Source organism: Eretmochelys imbricata, chromosome 5, assembly GCF_965152235.1.
Source record: "Eretmochelys imbricata isolate rEreImb1 chromosome 5, rEreImb1.hap1, whole genome shotgun sequence".
In the NCBI taxonomy this organism is placed as follows: domain Eukaryota; kingdom Metazoa; phylum Chordata; order Testudines; family Cheloniidae; genus Eretmochelys; species Eretmochelys imbricata.
The window spans coordinates 69,232,558-69,256,724 of NC_135576.1; the positions used below are offsets into that span (position 1 = coordinate 69,232,558).

The 24,167-nt window shown below is 39.1% G+C and overlaps 1 protein-coding gene across 2 annotated transcripts in view; it reads left to right on the plus strand.

The window, feature by feature from the left end:
- The window catches only part of FER (FER tyrosine kinase), a 446,225-nt gene that overhangs the window by 403,605 nt on the left and 18,453 nt on the right, over positions 1-24,167 (plus strand). For both annotated transcript variants that reach the window (XM_077817292.1, XM_077817291.1), the window contains one exon: positions 19,050-19,204. In XM_077817292.1, the coding sequence (XP_077673418.1) occupies positions 19,050-19,204 (155 nt within the window). The remainder of the gene's footprint in view (positions 1-19,049; positions 19,205-24,167) is intronic.

Genomic DNA, 24,167 nt, shown 5'->3' on the forward strand with positions numbered 1-24,167 from the left:
GCAAGGGACATGCCAAGATGCAGGATTTGTTGTGCCTAAACCATCCAAGACAGATGGCTATCCAGGCTCCTTTTGAAAACTGCTGGGGAAGAAGCTTCCACAACCTCCCAAGACAGTCTGTTCCATTGTCCTACTGTTCTTAGAGTTAGGAAGTTTTTTCCTGAGATTTAATCTAAATCTCCTATGCTGTAGTTTGAACCCACTGCCTCTTGTCCTGCTTCTGTGGCAAAAAAGAGCAACTTTTCTCCATCTTTTTGTGGCAGCCTTTCAATTATCTGAAGATCCCTATCATATCCCCACCCCTTTAATCTCCTCTTTTCCAAACTAAATATATCGAGTTCTTTCAGCCTTTGCTTGTCAGCTTGCATTCCATCCCTTTAATCATCTTTCTCGCTCACTTCTGAATCCTTTCCAATTTGTCTACATCCTTTTTATACATTGATGACCAAAATTGGACACACTAGTCCAGCTGAGGCTGAACCAGTGCCAAGTTAGAGCGGTACTGTCACCTCCTATGACTTGCATGCTATGCCTCTGTTAATGCAACCTAAAATTGCTTTTCCTTTTCTAGCAATAGCATCACATTGCTGACTCAGGTTAAGACTGTGATCCACCAGAACTCCCAGATCCTTTTCAGCAGTGCTGCTGCCAAGCCATCTCCCCCCTCCCCCACACCATTCTGTATTTGTGCATTTGGTTTTTCTTCCCTAAGTATAGCACCTTACAGTTGTCTTTCTTGAAGTTCATTTTGTTGTCTAGCCCAGTCCTCCAGTTTGTCAAGATCCCGCTGAATTTTAGCTCTATCCTCCAAAGTATTGGCAAACTCCCCCTTTTTTTGTGTCCTCTGCAGACTTGATCAGTACGCTCTCTATACCTACATCCAGTTCATTAATAAAGATATTAAACAACATTGGACCCAGAATAGATTCCTGTGGAACCCCACTTGATACCTCCCTCCAATCTGATATAATTCCATTAATTGTTACTCCTTGTTTGCAATTGTTTAACCATGTATGTGTCCATTTAATGGTAGTTCTGATGAGCTTGCATTTCTCGAGCTTACATATCAGAATGTCATGTGGGAATGTGTCAGAAGCCTTGGTGAACTCCAGGTATATTATGTCCACCACATTCCCTCTATCCACCAAATCAGTTACCCTGTCAAAGAAGGAAATCAAGCTGGTTTGACTTGATTTGTTCTTGGGAAATCCACGCTGGCTGCTAGTGATTAGCCCTTCATCCTCCAGGTATTTGCAAATTGAATGTTTTTTGATCTATAGTCTCCCATCTCCTCCTTTTCCCCCTTTTTAAAGATGGGCACTACGTTAGCTTTTCTGCAGTCTTCTGGGATCCCTCCTGTCATTCATGAGTTTGTGAATATTATTGCTGGGGACTCCTCAAGATTTCTACAGCTAATTTTTTCAGTACCCTTGGGTGAATAGCATCCAGCCCTACTGATTTGAATTCACTCGAATTGGTCAGAATATCTGTGACATATTTTTTTACTTATCCCAGTCTGCATCCCTTCCCAGTTATTGTCTATGGTAACTTCGCTAGTTGTCCAGTCACATGTTATTTTTTGTGAGAAGACTGAAGCAAAGTGGGCATTGAGCAGCTCTGCCTTCCTATCATCTTCCGTTACCAGCTCACCTTCCCTATTGAGCAGTGGACCCAAACCGTCACTGATCTTTCTTTTTTGTCTGAAATATTTGAAGACTCTTTCCTGTTGTGGCTAACATTTCTTGCTAGCTGTAACTCATTCTTTGCCTTCACTTTCCTGTTTTTGTCCCTACACTCTTGCGCCATTCCCATGTATGCTTCCCTGGTGGACATGCATATAGCTGCAAACAGAGTGTGCTTGCCTAGGGGGAGAAGCCACACAAGGTTTTGCCTTTCTAGCTACAGCAAGCAGTAAATACATCATCTGAAGAGGCTCTTAATACATTACAAAGTAGGAAATATGGATATTGAGGGATCAGCTGTCGTGACCTGCATGGAATGTGCCATGTTTGTCTTTCTCCCAGAGGATAGAAGTGACTGCTTGTACAAAGTGCAAGCTGGTCTCTGTACTGGAAGAAAAGGCTAAGGACTAGAGACCCAAGTAAATGACCCTGTGTTGCATCAGAGAAAACGAAGACTTCCTAGATAGAAGTCTGGATTTGGTACTGCGGGCACAGAGTGCCAAAGAATCGGAGAAGGCAGTGCAGGGGGGGGGACTGAAGAACAAGTAAGAAAGTTGGCAGCATGTGTCCTCCAGAAGAAGGAGGAGAACCACTATACCCCCAATGCAGATAGAGGTAAGCAACTGTTTTCAGGCTCTCTGCGCAGGTACTGCTGCTGAAAATGCCTTGGAAGAGTCATCTTAGGGAAGGGATCAGGGGATGCCATTGACCAGAAGGTATGGGGTGAATTGTGCTAGGGATGGGGGTTCCACGACGCCACTCCCGAGAGGGAGGAAAAGGGTGGTGGTGGTCGGGGACTCCCTCCTAAGGGGGACAGAATCATCCATCTGCCATCTGGCCTGGGAATCCAGAGCTGGAGCTCTGGAAGCCTGGAGCTACAATTCAGGATGTGACTGAGAGTCTTCCAAGACGTAAGGAGAGATTATCAGATTTTGTTTATAAATTATCAGTATACTGATTAATGAGGCATGAATTAGCGAAGTTCTACTGTAGCCCCTTACCTAGTTTTCATTGACTGCAATGTTGACCTCACCTATGTTACCTCCCTGTCATCCATAACCCTTTACCTTATTTTTCTCATTAATAAGTGACAAAAGCAGATTACTAATTCAGTCATTTTAGAATCATTGTTCGTTTTGTCTTTGTTTGTCTTACTTTCTCTCTAGCGTTTTATTCTCCTAAGATATTTGTAAAAGTTCTTCTTAGTCTACATAATCCCTCTGGCTAGCCATTAGTTCATTCTGCTTCTTCACTGCCCTTATCTTTTTGCTGCAAGCTTTAACTGACGTGAATTATTTCTGTATTTTCAGTACAGGTACTTTTTTTCCTCTCTCATCATTAAACAGTCCTTCATAAGGCCACACTGGTTACATATTTTTTCACTGCATTTGTAGTCTGTTGCACCTTAAATATAGGGACTTTTCAGGATTTTGCAATCTACTACACTCAAAAGATTTAAAAGCTTCCTCTTTTTGTACCATACCCACGCTACATAGACTGTCTTGAAATCTAGCATTCATTCACTGATTATTCTGATGAATCCATGGTCATTAGCCTCAACTCTCCCTCTTTCTTAATCAGTACCCTTTTAGTGGTAGGAATGGGGGTAGATTTAGAATGATTTCCCTTCTTTTTAAATTCTTCTCTTCTTGGATCAGAAAACTGTCCTTTATCATATGCAACTCAGAAAACTCTTTGACGCTCCCATGAGTACAGATGCACTCTTGTGGCTTCAAAATCTTCAGTACATGGTCCAGGATTATTTTAAATGTCTACCCTTCCAACTCTTCCTAATTTTCTGTCCTTCCTATCCCTCAGCATGAATATTCTAGTTGTGTGCCACCTTCCACTATGAGGGCTTGTCTGCACTACCTGCCAGATGAGCGGGCAGCAATTGATCCAGCGGGGGTCGATTTAATGCGATAAATCAACCTCTGAGCGCTCTCCCGTCGACTCCGGTACTCCTCCAGAATGAGGAGCACAAGCGGAGTCGACGGGAGAGCATCAGCTGTTGACTTATCGCAGTAAAGACGCTGCTGTAAGTAGATCTAAGTACGTCAACTTCAGCTCGGCTATTCACGTAGCTGAAGTTGCATATCTTAGATCAACCCCATGCGGTAGTGTAGACAAGCCATCAGTTTTAGTTATGCCAGTATATTAAACTATCCAGTATGCAATGACTTTTTTTTATCATCTTGCTTTTGTTTAAAATGCTCCTTGCTTTGTACACTACACCATAGCTATACTATCCCTTGCATGCATTCATAAACCCTTCAGTGTAGTAATATCTCTTTTTTAGTCACCTTTTGTAGAACATCTCCATTGTCTTTCTTTCCGTTCATACTAGAAGTGCTTCATACACTAGATGCTTTTAACTAAGCAAAAACTCTACTTCTAAAATGATGTGTGGATATCAATTTGTCATTGTTATAGCCTATCTTGAGTCCTCAAGATTTTTTTTTTTTGTTTTATTTGTTTGACTCTGGTCTAAAAATTGAGACATGCTCCATTATAAGACTGACAGATTGTCCCTTCCTATATAATGAAGATAGAGATTTCCTTCCTATGTAGTTTAAAGACCACTTAGGAAGACCTGTCAACTTATAACCAAGGGGGATGGTACCCAGTCTACTAACATGGAGACTCAGCTAAATTAGCTTTGTGTTACATTGCAGTGTTCTGTGAATCCAATACTCTAGCATAATTCTTTTCACTCAGTTTCGCCAAAGTATCTATGTGAAGATCACCTCCAAAGATATCATCTGTGAAGAATTAGTGTTCATAATCTTCCATGGTTAAACAGGATGTGTGTTATCTGTGTGTAATTTGTTTCTGTGGAATACAGTGTAACTATAACATCATATCTCTTTATTGTGTGTTGTTTTTTTTTAAATTACATTTCATTTTTATCATCTCTACACTTCTGGGTTCTAGCTGGGACTGAAAGCAGGTGTGGAAGCTGTTTTGCACTCTTTCTTGCCTATCCAGAAGCATGACATACTGAATCTTCCAAGAAACCCTGCTCTAAGAAAATTTTAATTATAATTTCCCACACAGAGACTCTGAGAGCATCCACTCTTTTGGGTGGTTATCCAAACTGTTTGCTTTTATCTCATAGCCACTAGACTGAGAGCAAGAGTTTTAATACTGTTAACAAAAGGATTAGACATTCATAAGAATAATCAGAACATCCACAATTAGAATTTTTTCAAAAATTCTTTATAGGTGTATTTAAACTCTCATGTGTCAGGGCAGTGACCAACCTCTAAGTGGCCAGGGTTAGGAAGAAACATTCCCTGTAGGCAAGTTATTCCATAATTGTCCAGGGGTTTCTTGGGCCTTCCTTTGATGTAGCTGGTACAGGTTACAGGACTAGATGAACCATTGTTGTGATCTGATCTGATCGTTCCTGCTTGAGGTTTGCTTGTCACTGTTGTATACATTTCATCCTCAAGGACTGTGCAAATTCCATCCTCTTTCCAGCAGAGAGGAGATGGACTGGAATCCTCCTGGAGCCCATCAGCACTGGTCCAGGAGGCATCAGAGAATTAGCTAGTGAGGGAACAAGGCATTCCCTTCTATTTCTTCTTGTCCCTGTCCCAGGGGATGAGCTTTGTGCCTCTCTCTACAACATTCTTAGCTCCTGTTGTAAAGCTGATCTAAAAGCAATTCTAGCCACAATAAATTATACTAACTTGCAGGAGGAATGGTGAAAAATTTAAAAATGGCTGAGTTTCAGGGAAGAACTGCATTGCTCAACAGTATGATTCTGTTCCCTGCTTTAAATATATACTCTTATTTTCGTGGGGGTGGAAATGACAGAACAAGCAACTTGCATTATGATAGTTATGAATACTTGGCCTCCTTTTAAGGTGTTTCCAGTATCTTCCATCTGTCCCTAGTGTGTTTCCTCACTCTAGATTCTACTTTGAACGGTTGTTAAACTCCTATTTTATTGACTCATACTAGTACAAAACCAGGAATACGACAGTGCTTTAACTCAGTATAACAAACCCACTTTAAAAACAAAACAAAAATTACTAACCAGCAGAAAGTCTGAGTGTTAAAAATGCCTTTTTCCTTATTAATGTTTTCTTTTAAATTCAGCGTCCAAGCTTTGGTTTCATTGATTTTATGTCTGAGTGAATGTTTTTGTCATCATGGAGGTGGACTACGTGTTCAGATGTTATCAGTTCTGTGAACAACGTTAAACTGGTATTTAATGATTCTGTATAGAAATCAATGATGCTGTGACAGACACTTCAGTGTGCTGCAGAACAGAATAAACAAAGGACACAGAACCCTAATTAAAAGTTAAGTCATTGGCATTACCACTGAAAGTAAAATGAAAAGTATAGGCTTGCATTTGTGAAAGCTCAAGGACAGTGGCTTTGGTAGCTAGTTACTATTCCATGAAGCTATCCTAACAGCGTAACCAAGTAATGCTATCAAGTATTGCTGTCTTTTGGAGGAGATATAAAACTGAGGTCTTAACCACTCGTGATCACCAAAATTCCCATCTTACTTTTCTTGAGAGTAAGAGTATTAACTGCAGCGTCCTGGCCAGATTCCATGTTGAGTAATTACATTTCAATCACTTAATTCCCCATGTAATTTCAGTTGGATATGATACACTCCTTCGGGTCATGTCCTTAAGTGTTCCATAGTGCTGCTTTGAGCTTGCTAAACAGATGCCTAGAGGTGGCTGCACTTCAATGTTGGATGAAGTGTTTTATTGATAGAGAGACATGTCATCCTCTTTGCTGCTAGGAACAGAGAGAATAAAATTCACACAAATTCCAGCCCAATCTGGCTGGTAAGTGGAGAGGAAGAGCTGAACATGCGTCACTGCCCTCTAGCTGTAGCTGGAAAACAGCTGCTCCATGGCAAAAGTATGGAATTAACTTGGGGATGCCGGTGGGTGTTAATGCTGATAGTTTTCTCAATAGCCATTATTTGGCATCTTCTGTTGTCCTCAGAGTTGAAGGGTAGTATGTAGGAACATGAGGGGAGCCATTGTCAGTATAGTTCCTGAGTGAGTCATACTGACATGTTTTGGAAGAGGCACACAGGAGATGCCCCTCCTTGCAGATGCCCTGAACTCTGTGGGGTTTCACTGCAACTCATGCAACATCCACATCTGCTGTCGTCTTCTCAAGATTCACTCCTTTCCCAAACTGATAATGAGCCAGGAAGTTCACACGATGGAATAACATAATTTTCCATCCCTTTCTGCAGAATAGGATAATTTAGCCCATATTGTGTATATTTGTTTGTATCCTTAGGGATAAAAAGATCTGTACAGATATAAATTAGCTCTTTGTGGTCTGAAAATTTGAACATTAATGAAAAAACTGTTAATGCATTGGAAGGATGAAGGTTGGTTAGTTCATTCACAATCACAGTTTAACATGAGATGATTTTTCATGGATATAATACGTAGATTGTGTGGTTTATATAAAATAGTGAGAGAGCTAAATGAATGAAAGGCATAAGGACATGGGGAGGTTAGTAGTGAACTTATCAAATAAAAAAAAATTTTCAACTCACATGACTGCAGAAAGGAAAAACCAGCCACATAGATAAAATTGCATCTTAATGTCATACCATAGAAAATAAAGTCTTATCAAACACACTGCTGAATTATTGAAATTGGACAAAGATAAGGCAAGCTTTCCTGTCTACAGAAAAGAAATATGTCAAGACAGAAAAGAAATTGAATTGCAGTCCTTTGTTTCAAGATATAAATGAATTATAGGGAAAAAGACCTGTATTCATAACTTAGTCTTATATTTTGTTTCAGCTCAGTGAAAGCAATCATAAGAGCACAGGAAATTTATTATGAAGTCAACAGGGATATCGCTGTGTGTATATATAAACAAAGAAAACCACATTATAGATTGAAATGGGAGTGATGAAAATTTCATCAAAAGAACATGAAAATAACTGTTTAGATACACACAAAGCAACCACCACATCTTTGCCATTTTTACAAATATTGGAGAGTAGAATGATTTACATACAGCTACTACTGCTAGGGATGGTCCTAGTTGACATGAAAACCCTGCTGTTGCAAGGGGCTTTGTGTAGGGGAGCAAGTCCTGTGCACTGCAACTTTCTTGCTCTGCTGGTTCTGACGTACTTGCAGCATCACAGTTTGCTTCTCTAGCATTATTATTCTTGTGACTGCCTGTCCTCTCAGCCCTACTCTAACTGGCCCTGCTACTCCTGTGCCTCTCAGCACAGCTCTGACAGAGATATAGTCTTCACTAGGGGAAAAAAATGAGCTAAAACATGCCAACTAACATGAGGTAAAATCCTGGTAAAAATAAGGTGATGTGTAATTTTAACATGCTTGTAGGTCAAAATAAAGAATAGAAGCAGAGCCTAGTCCTGCTAATCAGTCCCAGATTAACCAATGTGGACTTGGTGCACTTGCACTGGCTCCCATCTCAGGGGGCCCTTGATCACTGAGGGGAAAAAAGTTGAAATGGTGCTACGGCACATGCACCAAGTCACAGAGCCAATCATGGGGGAGGAAGGGGCAATTTCTATAGTGCACAGGACCCCAACATTCTTTAATCCAACATTGCTGCTAGCACAGGTTAAAATTTACAAGTGCCTTGTCCTCATTGTGATTTTACCTTGTCAATTTCCTTGTGCTAACGCGTAGTGAGAACCCACCTTCTTCCTAGTGAGGCTCTTAGGAGCAACTCCCCACTGCCCATCTTTTACAACAAGAGTAGAATCATCCTTTACCTTCTTGTACGTAGTATTGCCAACCTCAGGTGTTGAGTCAGGCACTCCAAAAATTATGAGATTGTCTTAAAAACTGTGAAACTTTTAAGAACTAATAATAAATATGGGGGCATCTTATTTTACATTGTTCCAGTGCTTGTCCCAGTGTGTAGTGCACTTCAGGTTCTGCATGCAACCAGGACTAGAGAATTCTTCCTAGCAGTGTCCATTCAGTGCATGCATGTACCTTGACTCTACTCATGCTCCACACTAAAGGGGGCTGCCATACTGCTGCTGCTTCAGTTCCTTCTCACCGCTACCTTGGATCCCATCTTATGGCCTTCTGATCAAAAAGTCCACTACACACAGGGAAAGCACATCTCAAAAATTACTACAAGGTGAGTAATCGTTCCTTTTGTAGTATGAAAGTTACTCTCAGGTCATGCTCAGGCTTTTCTCCACAAACATCTAGACTAGAAACTATTTTTAAAATGAAAACTGAGATTCTCACGTAAACATTTGACTTCAGGAGCTGGGGCTCTATGTAAAATACCAAATAGCACGAGAGTTGCAACAAAATTATGAATTTGGCAAACACTATACTGATAGAGCTCCTACTTCCACCTGGCACTTCCGAGACACAACTTTTGCCTCTTGGAAATCAGTTGGGGTTATTCATATTCTGTGAGGAGGATCTGGGGAGGGAAGAAAGAGAGTTGGGATATGAGATATGAGCACAAAAGGGATATGAGAGTTATATGGGGGGCCTCTAAAGTCCTAAGATCAGCACCATGGCTGCACATACAATTGAGTAATGTATCCATTCTCCATCACAAGATCTTTGTAAATATAGGTATATTCTACTGTAATTATGTTTGTTCATTAGCATCTGAGCATTCTTCAGACTATAAAAATTAACACAATCCTGAGTCTTATTACAGCAGTAAATGAATAGAAACTATTGTGCACTGCTGATATAAACCTGTATGCACTTTTTATTTCTTAATTTAGGTCCAAATCTGTGTGTCTATAAAAGCATGGGCTATAATAAACTATTATAGAGAAAGTGTTTTATACCTCTTTTTATACAGTAGTTAAGTAAACTTTTTTATTTCATTTATATTGTACTTGTACAATTTAACAGTTAGCATTTGCACAAAGACTTATGAGGGGAGGCTGAGGGAACTGGGCTTATTTAGTCTGCAGAAAAGAAGAGTGAGGATTTGATGATAGCCTTCAACTAACTGAAGGGGGGTTCCAAAGAGGATGGAGCTAGGCTGTTTTCAGTGGTGGCAGATGACAGAACAAGGAGCAATGGTCTCAAGTTGCAGTGGGGGAGGTCTAGTTTGGGTATTAGGAAAAACTATTTCATTAGGAGGGTGGTGAAGCACTGTAATGGGTTACCTTGGGAGGTGGTGGGATTTCCATCCTTAGAGGTTTTTAAGGCCCAGCTTGACAAAGCCCTGCCTGGGATGATTTAGTTGGGATTGGTCCTGCTTTGAGGAGGGGGTTGGACTAGATGACCTCTTGAGGTCTCTTCCAACCCTAATCTTCCATGATTCTATGAAGGGGTGGCACTAGAATATGAGACACTTGAATACCATAAACCTATAGTCCCAAATTGTGAGAGGCTCTTGCTTGGTCACACACAGATGCAGTGGACTGCAAGTAGCCTCTGATGTGGCTGTGCAAGAGTCTCCCACAGTACAGTCCCTTCGCTCTGGGAAGCCCATGCTCCTCCCCAGGAACAACTTGCTAAAAATGTAGGTGCAGGGCTTCAGGTGCCCTCCCTGCCTCCATTCTGCATCAGCCCACACAACAGGTAGAGCATCAACTGAAGCAATCTGCTCCATACCAAAGGGGTAGACAGATCACCTTTTGCACTATGTGCGCAGAGCAGCCCTGGAGAGATTGTATAATGTCTCTGCTGTTCTTTCTGGGGGAATGTAGTTTCACATTGCCTCCTACTCAAGATGCATGGCATGAATAGCACAATTTATCTTATATGCAGTAAGGCATTTATAGAGGAAGAGAGAATCAGGAACAAAATGATAGTCAAAAGTAAGTTTTGTAGGAGGGATGAAGCAGGGGAAAAGATTACAAATGTACATGTACATACAGGATTAGAATTTTAAATTTGGTGTACACAATTGCACACATACATTTATTCACCATTTGTGATGTTAAACATGATGTTATATTTATTTTTATTATTTGGGTCATTTGATAAGTACTTAAAATCCTCTTCCTAATATATAGTGAATGCAGTATGTACTACACAGAGCAATGAAGCTGTTTAATTCTATTCTTTTTTTTGTTGTTGTTCATTTTTACATGTATAGTATTTTTTTTTTAAGGAAAACAGTTTGATTGTTCCCAGTCCAGATGATTGACAGGAATACTGTAACATGATAGATAAATCTAAAAGGTATAATTAAACATTATAACCCAAGGAAAATGACTTTTTAGTAGATAAGGTGCTTAACTTTCATTTTTTTAAAAAAATTCATAGGTCTTACTGTACTTTAATACAATACTTGTTCTCTTAAATTCTGTACTGTTTTAAGGCAAAACAACTTTTCTCAATTCCATTCTGCTGAGAACTAGATAGGGAGGTTTTTTTAATCAAAGTATTGAAAAATAGTAGGAGAAAACACTAGTTTTAGTATTGATGTTATTTGGAACACTGAGTGTCTACTGTACCACGGGCTTGTGTTGTGTCTTCAGATTTCTGTTTAGAATTACAATATAGTTTTTAAAAATGGAGTCTCATTTTGTTATTTACTAATTCAAGTTTCTAGTTAGATTTGACTATTGTGTAAATTAAAGTAATTTAAAAATTTAGGCTTCATAAGTTTTGTGTATTTTTTCACTTTGTTCTTTTTGATCTATGTATTATTTATTTATAAGGTTTGCCTTTTTACCAATATTTTCTTAAAACTTTTTGTGCACAAGGATAGATTCACTGAGATGCTGTATATCACAGGATAGCCCTTGACTGGAATGCTGAATGCTACCCAAACACAATATACATTTTATCCTACTAATGGACACTATAGATTTCATAAAAGTATAAAATTGCCAGCTTAATCACAATGAAGCAGAGTAGTTTTTTGGGGTGCATTTATGATGAGGCTATTTTTTATGTTGTTTGCTGAAGATAACAAATTTTGATTTTTAGAATCAGTTTTACACAACTAATTTAGTACTTTGCTCTTATGACACTCCTCTCATCTGATAATCTCAAAGCACTTTATAAACAATAATTAGACCTTAATACTGCCCTGTGAGGTAGGTGATATTCTGCTCATTTTACAGTTGGGGAAAAATGAAGACACAGAGAACTTACGTGACTTCCTGGCATGGCAATATGGACCATCAGTGGCAGAGTCAAGATACAGGTTCTGAGAGTCAATTAACTTAGATTTTTTCTATAGTGTCTAAGCACTGTACCACATGAGGGTACTACCAAAATACTCATGTATTTTAGTAACCCAGCCCACTTTTACCTGAGAAAATGAGGATTAGTGCTAGTTATTCAAAGAAATTACTCTAAAAGAACTGCTTGGAGTTGCATGCAATGTTGTCTCATTGGTATTCATTTTATGGGTAACTACCATAGTATGAAGGTGAAAACGAACCATGAAGCACAATGGAAGGAGGTGAAAGGAGAAGACTGGGAAAGAAAGGTTTCTGAACTGTGCTGTAGACTCTCTAATATTCATATTTCCAATCTATTCGAAGTAAACAGCTAACACATGATGTGTTTTGTAAATGGATAAACAGCAGGAGATATCTGGTACAGGAGTGCTTTGATTTATCAAGTTAGCAATCCTTTGGAAGTTGCCAGCAATTGTTGCACAGAGGAAGTGTATGTAACCCATTAGCACTAATCCTCCCATGCAACAGTTTCACTGGTTGAAGAAGGTGGTTTTTAGTATTACAAAGTTTAGAGAAAACTGGCGGCAGATTATCAATTGTGAAAACCATTCCTAGAGAGTCGTTATCAGTGGTTCACAGTCAAGCTGGAAGGGCATATCAAATGGGGCCCTGGAGGGATCAATTCTGGGTCCAATTCTGTTCAATAGTTGCATAAAATGATTTTGATAATGGCATAGAGAATATGCTCAAAATTTGCAGACGAAAGCTGGGAGGGATGCAAATGCTTTGGAGGATAGGATTAAAATTCAAAATGATCTGGACAAAGTGGAGAAATGGTCTGAAGTAAATAGGATGAAATTCAATAAGGACAAATGCAAAGTACTCCACTTAGGAAGGAACAATCAGTTGCACACATACAAAATGGGAAATGACTGCTTAGGAAGGAGAACTCCAGAAAGGGATCTGGGGATCGTAGAGGATCACAAACTAAATATGAGTCAACAGTTCTGGGCGCCAGATTTCAGGAAAGATGCGGACAAATTGGAGAAAGTCCAGAGAAGGGCAACAAAAATTATTAAAGGTCTAGAAAACATTGGCCTATGAGGGATGATCGGAAAAATTGGGCTTGTTTTAGTCCGGAGAAGAGAAGACTGAGACATAACAGTTTTCAAACACACAAAAAGTTGTTACAAGGAGGAGAGAGAAAAGTCGTGTCCTTGGATGTTAAGGACAACAATAAGAAGTGATGGGCTTAAATGGCAGCAAATGGCAATTTAGGTTGGACATTAGGAAAAACTTCCTAACTGTCAAGGTAGTTAAGCACTGGAATAACCTGCTAGGGAGGCAGGTTAGTCGAACACCTGTCAGGAATGGTCTAGATCAGTGCTACTCAAAGTGGTGGTCCGTGGACTGATGCCGGTCTGTGTGCACATTGGAAAAAAAAATTGACGGTCCCCCACATCAGATAGCTTGAGAAGCACTGGTCTAGATAATACATAGTCCCACCATGAGTGCAGGGGACTGGACTAGATGTCCTCTTGAGGTCCTTTCCAGTCCTCTGATTCTGTGTATACAAGTGGAGAAAGTAAATCTTGACTTATTCGCTGACCTGAATTCAGTGTAACATAATGCACTGTAAGTTTGAAAATCTGTTCCTGCAAGTACCGAGCACTAAAATTCAGGATATAACACTGAAAATTCTACATGATCACATCAGGTCTTTCTTATCTCTAGTATGTGGCAGCTGTTGACAACATCATGCTCTTGTGTCTCAATTTCTGCTATGATAAATCGTTCATTCATAAGCCTTCATTTACAACACTACTTCGGAAATAATGGCATTATTATTCACTCCTCAACTAAGTCAAATCTTTTATAAGTTAGACTTTGCTGTGGCATCCAAAATGCCTGGCTTCTGACAGCAGGATTACAGTTCTACTGCAAAAGCAATCTAACTCAGATCTAGCTACACATCTTCTGAACATTATCAACAATGCACTGTAAACTGTTACAGCTTCGGTGATTTTTTACAAGAGATTTGTTCTCCATAGAACATGGCACTTGTTTTTCAGTAAACAGGTATTCATATATGTGCAGATATTCATATCTCTTACCATACAATATATATGCAAATACTAAAGAGGTATACATATTGTGTATATTCTCTGTTTAAATTACAATTGCTGTGTCTGCAAATGAAGTGAAGGTTTATTTTATCAGTGCTTGTATTAGTGTATACTACAAGCCATGTGTTCATTAATTTCCATTTACTTCTATTATCAGGCCACTTAGATGAGTTATAAGTTAGATGGGTCTTACCGGCAAATGTCTTGTAAGGAACAGTAATTATGTTCCCAGAATGCATTATAAATTACAAATTAGAAGACTTAAGTTTCCCATTTTGTAGTTGCTAGGCTCAAGCTTGATATCTTTATTTAACAGCCCATGAGTTCTCAGGAGTGGAAATGGGCCAAGCTCATTTGGAAAGTTCACCCCTAAACACTATCTGTCTGTCACTTACAATGGTGGGCATTTAAGTACTCACATACCACTAGTATTACTTGGACTAATGACTCTGGGTGATTAGAATGGGAATGAGGAAGAGATAGATGGGACTAATAACTTCCTTTCCCCTGGGATTTTCTATGACTAGGTGCCAGACAATGTTTTGTACAGGGTATTGGAAGGAAAGATAATAGAAACAAACACACTTTTATAACATGTTAAAAGCTTTTGAATCACTTCTTAAAAAGTATTTGTTTCTGAAAAGTATTTAGTGGGGGTTTTTTTTAGTTTGGATGGAAGGAAGACGTCTGTGTTTGGGGCAAAATGCTGTCTCCCAAAGATTTCAGCTAGCTCTGTGCATGGTTGAATATCTGAATGTATGAGTGAAAATGTAAAATAAATCATAAATACTCAGTGCTATCCACAGAAAAGCACAGGGGTTTAATTCATATAGAGCTTTACAGATGCCTTGCTAAATGTTTTGTAGCAGCTCACCATACTTTTAAGATGAAGACATTGTATATACTTATGATTAGTTGAACAGATTTAGTATTCTGTGTGTTTTTTCTTCATTTCCCCCCTGAAATGGTCTGGCTTCTTCTTTTTCAGTGGCTGATCTGAGTATTGCAGCAAATACCCTAGTGAATCCCAGAAATGATTTTACAGAAGACTCAGTATTCTTTCACTATGGATTGGGCAGAGATTTTTTTTTTCTTTTCATACTGTATTTACTACTTGGCTCCAGTGATTTCATGAAGTCAATATTTATCTTTGACATAGAAAAGAAGTAAATAATGTTTACTTTGCTGTTGTGAAAGCTATTTAGGTTGGGCACAGATTATACTGAGCCACTATAGAGTAGCTGCATTGGTGGGAAAGAAATCATATATTCCTGATTTGTTGGTACTAGGGTCATGGAACTCCCAAGTTCAGGTATTAGATACACATAACGATACAATCTCTCTCTCACACACACGTACACCTTCCACGATCAAGGAGTTAACATAAGGAAAAAAGAACCCTCATTATTTTAACTATGGTTCTAAAATTCATTCCAACCACAAATACAGTATTGATGACATAACACTATTATACCATGAGTGTGCTGGAGCCGTTGTGGGGCTCTCAGAAGTCCCTTGTTAAAATTCTATCACCAAATTGAAGAGAAGTTGGGGGAGATTTCTTTCCTTTGGAAGTTCACCCTCTCTTTGGATTAATCCCTGCCACAGAGGACTTGGAGCTCACAAAAACACTTCTAAGAGATTTTGGAATGAAACAAATGGCAGTCCACCTATTAAAACCTACCTGTGAAGAACAACCTACTATTAGTACACGCTGCCTCACGGAGGAAATCAATCATGCTATTAAAGAACACTAATGGCCACTAAGTAGTTTCTTCCTCTTTCCTGGTAATAGTAAATAGTAAACAGCCAAAAACTGTTATAACAAACAATATGCAGTAAGCGTTCAGTGTGGAAACAGGTAGGATTATGCTACCTAATGCACATTTAATTTGAATAAAACAATCTCTGACCCAGCTTTAGAGAATTAGATGGATAGGATGTAGATAGTGTGCTGGAAGACTTGCTACCATATAGATCTCAATACATCCAGGATTAATTCTGATTCTCTCTTGTGCCACTCCTCAGTCTTTCTGCTCCTTGAGTCTGCTTGCACCAGCCTCCAACATGGTTTTAGAACCCACTTCCAGAGACAGGAGAAAACAAGGGAAAGGAATGAAGAGAAGAGAGAGCATCTGAGACCCCTGTGCAGAGTAGGAAAGAAGATTTGTGTTCCTCAGTGCAAGCAGTGAAACAGCCTCCAGAAGAACTGAAAGAGAAGAGAGAGCAGCTAAGTGCTCTGAAACAGGCCAAGTAAATACCATTTCAAAGGGACAGGCAAAGAGAAAAGTAAATTCCTAAACAAGGGACCTCTGATGTGAAATGGGGCTACAGGTCCAGAACAGTAGCTGTAGCAAAGAGGTCTATATCGCACAGTAGTAGAAAGGAAGAAAATAATCTACACAGGAACAGTGAAAGATTTTTTTTTAAATGCTCTAAAATCATCGAAGCAGTATTTCAAAGGCAATGGAACTAATATTTCCCAGAATTCCTACTTTTGTGGGGTGTCAGCTTTAAGTTTACTGATAAATTAGTTTTATGTGGCATCAAGACTTGTCAATAAGAGTGATGAATACCCAGTAAATATCATCTCTAATATGGGAGATGAGGCAGATGACATGCTGATGGCATCAGGCCTAATTCCAGATTAGAAGAATGTCTGTGAAATAGTGAAGAAACTGTTTGGTATATATTTCACTGAAAAAACCTGAACAGCCCCCCACAGAGCAAGAAAGGAAAACATGAAGATGTAAATTTCAATTTCATGAGGCTCAACAAAAAAGCTACTCCCATCTGATTGTTCTCCCTCTCCCACAGAGACAAACAAATAAGAAAACCTGGCAGCTCTCAACAAAAAACTCTGAGGACAGGAAACAAAGGGAAAATGACGTGGAAAATTTAGCAAGACTACCCAACATTCATGGAAAATGTGCCCAGCTTAAGGAGCTAAATGCCAGGAACATCAGAAAAAAGGACTTTATGCAGAGCCTCAAAGTAGGTGGAGGTGATAATCAGTGAAAAAAGAACCAGAAAAACCGAGAAAGATGTCCACAACAGACATGGTTACAGAGCTACCAATGTTTGGTGGTGGTAATGCTGAGAATGAAATTGTTTCCCCTACCACTACATCCTACTGAGGAGCATCTTATTGAAGATCTAGTAGTGGATTCAGCAGCAAATTTAAGGGATCTGAAAGCTTGAAATGGCCTTGTGCTTGTGGCAAATTAAAGCAAAATTAGCTTCTTGGCTAGATGTGAATTGGAGCTGCACCAGCAAAAATTTTGGTCCCACTCTCAATTTGAAGAAATCAAGATCAGTGGAGACACTGCAGGCCTCCATTGTTTACATAGTCCAAGGGTGTTACAAGAGCTTTTGAACTCCAAATCTTATAATGGATTTGATGATGTAGAAGAGAATACTTTGCAAAGCAACAGCTTCATACATTTGTCTGTTGAAGAACCTTATTAATTTAGACATGCTTAGCTAAACTACAGTAGTCATATGCAACCTCTTCAAAATGACACACTAACTTTAATTTTCATGAAAATGGACTCCTAGATTTTCAGCAGAGATTATACCTTTCTTTTTATTTTTGAGTAATTTAAAAGAACCAGCTATTACATAGAAAACATACAAATTATGTGCCCGAATTGTAAGTATAAAATAGTAGTAATTTTTGTAAGTAGGATCTATTTCAGATATTTAGGGATAGGAAGACCAAACATCAGGCAAAAACATAAGTATTAGCTTATGTAATATTAGTTCCTGCATAAGTAATATTTTTAAAGTTCAGGAATGATTCAAATAAAGAGATTCCTGTGTTGTCAATCAGCATTTCAGACTTCCTTCCAGAGATTGCCACGTTGATTTGTTTCACTCCCTGCTTTCACCTCATGTGGAATCCTGGCCCTGCTGAAGACAATAGCAATATTCCTATGCCTTTAATGAGGCTGGGATTTCACCCCTCCACTCTTGAGGCTCTTTGGTATACTTCTTATGGAATTGGCTGTAGGAACTAGAATCTCTTGATTTTTTTGCTTTGCAATTCTCCCGCCCATACCAGTCACAATACACTCTTATACAACTTGAGATGCCTCAGTCACTGTGTATTTCATACTTTATAAACAAAGCTGCATATTTGCTGAGATGGGATCTGATTCTGATAATGAACCAGTTTTAAAACTAGTGTAACTTCATTGACGTCAGGGGAGTTTCTCCTAATTTACACCAGTGAGAGATTAATAGGATCAGGCCCAGGGATGCATGAATGTTTCAAACCTCCTACTGGTTGTCCAGCTTCATAGGAATAACATAACGATAGATTTAAAAGCAAATTATAATTTAGAGTATTAATTATCTTCAAAGAAACTATTGATTATTATGTATAGCAACCTGTTTGTTATCCTATGATCTGTCTAAGATGAAAACAAATCTCATAAATTGTTGGTAAAGACAGCTTTATAGGGAATTATTGTCGATGCCCCGGTTTGTAGTTTTCTATATTAAAGATCTGTTTTCAAATAAATTTTAGTATTTTTCTCTTTAAAAAAATATTGGCTGAAGGCTGTGCTCATAGAATTTACAATACAAGGCCTGAAATTATGCTGCTCAGATTTTTGAACGGAAAAGAACCTTTGTTTCTGTGGAGAGGGCTTTTACTTGACCTTTCTTCCATTGGCAGTGATCAGGTAGTATAGATCAGCTTTAATTTTTTTAAATTGAACCCATGGTGTTGACCCAGCTGTGGTAGAAATAGTTTTCCAGCCTCTCTAGTTCTTTTTATGGTCGTAGGAAAAAGCTTTCCAGCTTCGTCTTTGAACTGTGTTACATTCTGCATCAAATTTGGTCTGTTGGCATGTAGTGTAGTACAGACATGCCTGACGGCCAGTATGGGCACAGTATATTATTGCCTTGTATATGTTTATTTTGTCATTTAAATTAAAATATTTGTGCGCCAGGAGCCTTGCATGCATCACTGATGGATAGATTCAGTTGTAATAGAAAATACGTGGGAAATTGTTGACCGTGTGTTGATTCACATCTCAGTATAAATACATTATGAACATAAAAACAATGCTTTTAATTTTTAAAGGGATGTTTTCTGTATCTCAATCTAACTCAGGGACCTTGCTGCAAGGAACTGCCTGGTAGGTGAAAATAATGTTCTGAAAATCAGTGACTTTGGAATGTCTCGTCAAGAGGATGATGGGGTATATTCATCTTCAGGCTTAAAGCAGATTCCTATCAAATGGACTGCTCCAGAGGCACTCAACTATGGTAAGGAGATATTATCTTTAACTTTTTATTGTAGAAAATGTACTATGTAACATAAGAAGGTATAGAGGAAATACACTGTGGTCTGTACACAAATATATGGTCTTCCTTATGGTCTGTTTAGACTAACAAACATGTAAAACCTTTCAATTTAAATAAATTAACAATTCAGCCCTATTAAGGTTATGTCTTTTACTTCATAATGTAAGATTCCCCTTTCTTCACAAAAAAAACAAGAACATCCAAGGAGAAAAAGTCAAAGTACTTAAATGCTGCTGATTTAACAATTAAAATGCTTGCATAATACTGCTCTGGAGCTAGAACATTACAGTAGACTACCTAGTCATTCATCCAGATGATAATCATTAGCAAAATGAGTAGGCAAGTTCCTCAAAATTATGGTGATGATTGATTTAGCCTTTTATTATGAAAACCAGAGATACTTTTAACACCTGAGAAAACATTACATAAATCCTTGTAGAAGAGGACAGGATGGTAATTGATTATATATATTTTAAAACTTGTAGTTCTTGTAACCTGCAATTTTATGCATCATTCTGCTGTTGTCAGTGAAAATAAATAAAACAGCCCTATTTGTGGGTAGGGGGAAATGGCCCATAACATGATGGGTTATAGCTTGAGAACAAAAATAGAAAAAGCCAGATTGGAGGGAGGGGGAGAGTTAAAGTGAAATTAGAAAGTAAGCTCTAATTAGGAAAAAGGTAGTTAAAAAGCAGCATGTGAGCTGTGGCATTGATGAATGTTGTAGTATATGGGCTAGATCTACAAAGGAATTTAGGTGCATAACTGCTGCTTTAATCACCTAACTACACAATTTAGATCCTCAAAGTCCGTGCTCAGCTGCTGCCTAACCCTGTAAGTGCCTAAGTTTCTGTCCATAAAGTCCTGTAGGCGCCTAAAAATCTGCCCATGAGCATGCGTACCTATGTCCTGGTGGGACCCTCAAACTAGGCTTTCCTCTTCATCTACTGCATATCTGGCTCCCATTTCTGATGTGTGGGCACCCCACTTGGAACTTGGAACTTTTTCACTAATAGTGTCATGCTCGTGTCCTTTATATCCTCATGTTCCCTTCCTGAGGTCATAAAGAGCACAGCAATCCCAACTGCCATTCAGTTCCTTCAGATTTCCATAGGAAAAACAGAAGAACATTTAGTGTCCCTGTCAAGGTTCCTTCCCCACTCTGAACTCAAGGGTACAGATGTGGGGACCTGCATGAAAAAACCCCTAAGCTTATTTTTATCAGCTTAGGTTAAAACTTCCCCAAGGTACAAACTATTTTACCTTTTGCCCTTGGACTTCATTGCTGCCACCACCAAGCGTCTAACAAATATATAACCAGGAAAGAGCCCACTTGGAAACGTCTTCCCCCCCAAAATCCTCCCAAACCCTACACCCCCTTTCCTGGGGAAGGCTTGATAAAAATCACCAATCTGCATAGGTGAACACAGACCCAAACCCTTGGATCTTAAGAACAATGAAAAAGCAATCAGGTTCTTAAAAGAAGAATTTTAATTGAAGAAAAGTAAAAGAATCACCTCTGTAAAATCAGGATGGTAAATACCTTACAGGGTAATCAGATTCAAAACATAGAGAATCCCTCTAGGCAAAACCTTAAGTTACAAAAAGACACAGAAACAGGAATATACATTCCATTCAGCACAACTTATTTTATGGGCCATTTAAGCAAAACAAAAGGAGTACTTGTGGCACCTTAGAGACTAAACAATTTATTTGAGCATAAGCTTTCGTGAGCTACAGCTCACTTCATCGGATGCATAAAGTGGAAAATGCAGTGAGGATATTTTTATACACACAGACCATGAAAAAAAGTGAGGATGTTTTTATACACACAGACCATGGAAAAAATGGGTGTTTATCACTACAAAAGGTTTTCTCTCTCCCCACCCCACTCTCCTGCTGGTAATAGCTTATCTAAAGTGATCACTCTCCTTACAATGTGTAAGATAATCAAGATGGGCCATTTCCAGCACAAATCCAGGGTTTAACAAGAACGTCTGAGGAACAGTGGGGGGCGGGGGTGGTGGAAGGAATAAACAAGGGGAAATAGGTTACTTTTTATAATGACTCAAGCACTCCCAGTCTCTATTCAAGCCTAAGTTAATTGTATCTAATTTGCAAATTAAACAAAACAGAATCTAACTCATATCTAGCTAGATTACTTACTAAGTTCTAAGACTCCATTCCTTTTCTGTTCCTGGCAAAAGCCTCACACAGAGACAGAGAGAACCTTTGTTTCTCCCCGCCTCCAGCTTTGAAAGTATCTTGTCTCCTCATTGGTCATTTTGGTCAGGTGCCAGCACGGTTATCCTATCTTTTTAACCCTTTACAGGTGAAAGGGTTTTTCCTCTGGCCAGGAGGGATTTTAAAGGTGTTTACCCTTCCCTTTATATTTATGACAGTCTCTTCTGTAGTTTCTTGTTAGTTACTGTTACCTCCAGTAAAACACATATGTATGAAGAGAGTTTCAGTTTAACTTTATTTTTCTGTTTGTAGTTTGTATATTGAGATTTTAGTTAGGATATGGCAGAATTGAGATCCCCAGACTTCAAATTATAACCCTGTTGTGGAGGGTGGGGGAACGGGCTGTTCCTCTAATGGACATACATAATTAGTGAGACAAGATGGGTGAGATAATATCTTCTATCTTTTGTTGGTGAGAAACATGCTTTTGTAAGAACGGCCATACTGTGTCAGACAAAGGTCCATCTAGTCTAGTATCCTGTCTTCCAACAGTGGTCATTGCCAGGTGCTTCAGAGGGAATGAACAGAACAGGTAATCATCAAGTGATCCATCCCCTGTCATCCATTCCTAGCTTCTGGCAAACAGGCTAGGGACACCATCCCTCCTCATCCTATCTAATAGCCATTGATGGATCTATCCTCCATGAATTTATGGAGTTCCTTTTTGAACCCTATTATAGTGTTCGCCTTCACAACATCCTCTGGCAGAGTTCCACAGGTTGACTGTGCGTTGGGTGAAGAAATATTTCCTTTTGTTTGTTTTAAAGCTACTGCCTATTAATTTCATTTGGTGATCCCTAGTTCTTGTGTTATCAGAAGGAATAAATAACACTTATTTACTTTCTCCATACCAATTATAAACCTCTATCCTATCCCCCCGAGTCGTCTCTTTTCCAGGCTGAAAAGTCCCGGTCTTATTGATCTCTCCTCATATGAAGCTCTTTCATACCCCTAATCATTTTTGTTGCCCTTTTCTGAACCTTTTCCAATTCCACTATATCTTTTTTGAGATGAGGCGACCACATCCGGACACAATATTCAAAATGTGAGCATACCATGAATTTATATAGGGGCAATAGGATATTTTCTGTCTTGTTATCGATCAATAAGACCAGGAATAGAAGAGCTCTGTGTAGCTGGAAAGTTTGTCTCTCTCTCCAACAGAATTTGGTCCAATAAAAGATATTACCTCTTCTCTTTAATATCCTGGGACTGACAGGGCTACAATTACACTTTATGCGTAATTAGTATCTTTATTGCCTGGGTGAAGAGCATATTGTTGCTCAGTGTACAATCTGTAACTCTTTTAAGAAGCGCACATAGAAAGAGAAAAAGTCCAGGTTAAAGCTCTTTCTCATGGAAAAGACATGAGAACACTCTTGGAGTCTGAGAAGAAAAATGCTCAGGAAAGTTCTTCAATGCTCCAGTCACCAGGGATGTGACTTTGATCTCAAGAGATAAGGAGGCTCTAAAGAGGCTTCACCTGTGCTTTCAGAGCAGTCAGATATCCCTCCTGTCCGAAAAGTGAGAGACTCTAAATCCATTATTTGGCACCATGCTCTATTTCCATTGCTTGATGGGAGAAAGTCTCCTTTAAAGGACTTGATGAAGTGGGTACCAGAGAAGCGAGTGCTGGAGCTCACATTGACAGAGGACACTGGCATCAGAGGGTGTGTGGATCAAGGTCTTAAGACTGTGGTTCAGGACTTTCCGGCACTATCCCTCTTGGTACTGGTGTATCAGTTGTGATCTGCCCCAGCACCATCTTTGATGAGAGCATCTTTCTTGTTTCCAGCAGTTTCAGTTTCTTTGGAGCCTTCAAAGCAGCTAAATGAGATAAGCTACCTCCACTCCTATGTCTTCTGAAGGGGATTCCACAGCATCAAATGATTCATTTATGTTTTCCATGGATATCAGAATAACTCCGGAGCCTGGGTCACCACTGTTACAGGCATTTCTAGTTCTTCACTGTCTAAATCTCATCCTCACAAAGAATGAAGCATGCCTGTGTTGAAGGTTTCTCTTTATCAACATAACAGGGTTGAGAATAGAAGCGCTATTCAAATTTTTAAATCTCCTGTTGTTGTCCCATCGGTAGAAGGATTCCATCTTCTGACTCCAGCAGGAACCCTCCTTCTAAAAGAGCCAGTCTGCAGACAAAGAGACAATACAAAGGAAACCTCATAAATTTAAAGATTTAAATCCTAATTACTTTCCATTGTATCCCCTGAATTGGGTGATATATCTTACCCGTATGATCCCCTGCATTGCCTCATGGTCACAATATCTGCAGCGTTCAAGGCAAGTTACCCCCACAGTACATGGGATATACACATAAATCACCTAATTCAGGTTCTCAGGCGTGTTGCATCATTCTCCTCTTCAGATTATGGAAACAGAGGATCAGCATAATTCTAGTGATGAAGAGATTCCTGGACCTCCACATTGTTGCTGTTCTTCACTTTTGGAGATTATTTCATCCACCGTGCCTGCAGCAATTGATGATTTTAAAAGCCTTTCAGGAATTATTGAAGCACGCGGCAGAAACATTGGCAGTCCCTTTAGAAATGGTATAGGAAAAGGCATAGAAATTATTTGATATTTTACAATCTCAAGGTAGAGTAGCTCTTACTATAAATAAAGGAGTTTTAGAAATGGCAGAAGATCTTTCAGCTACCCC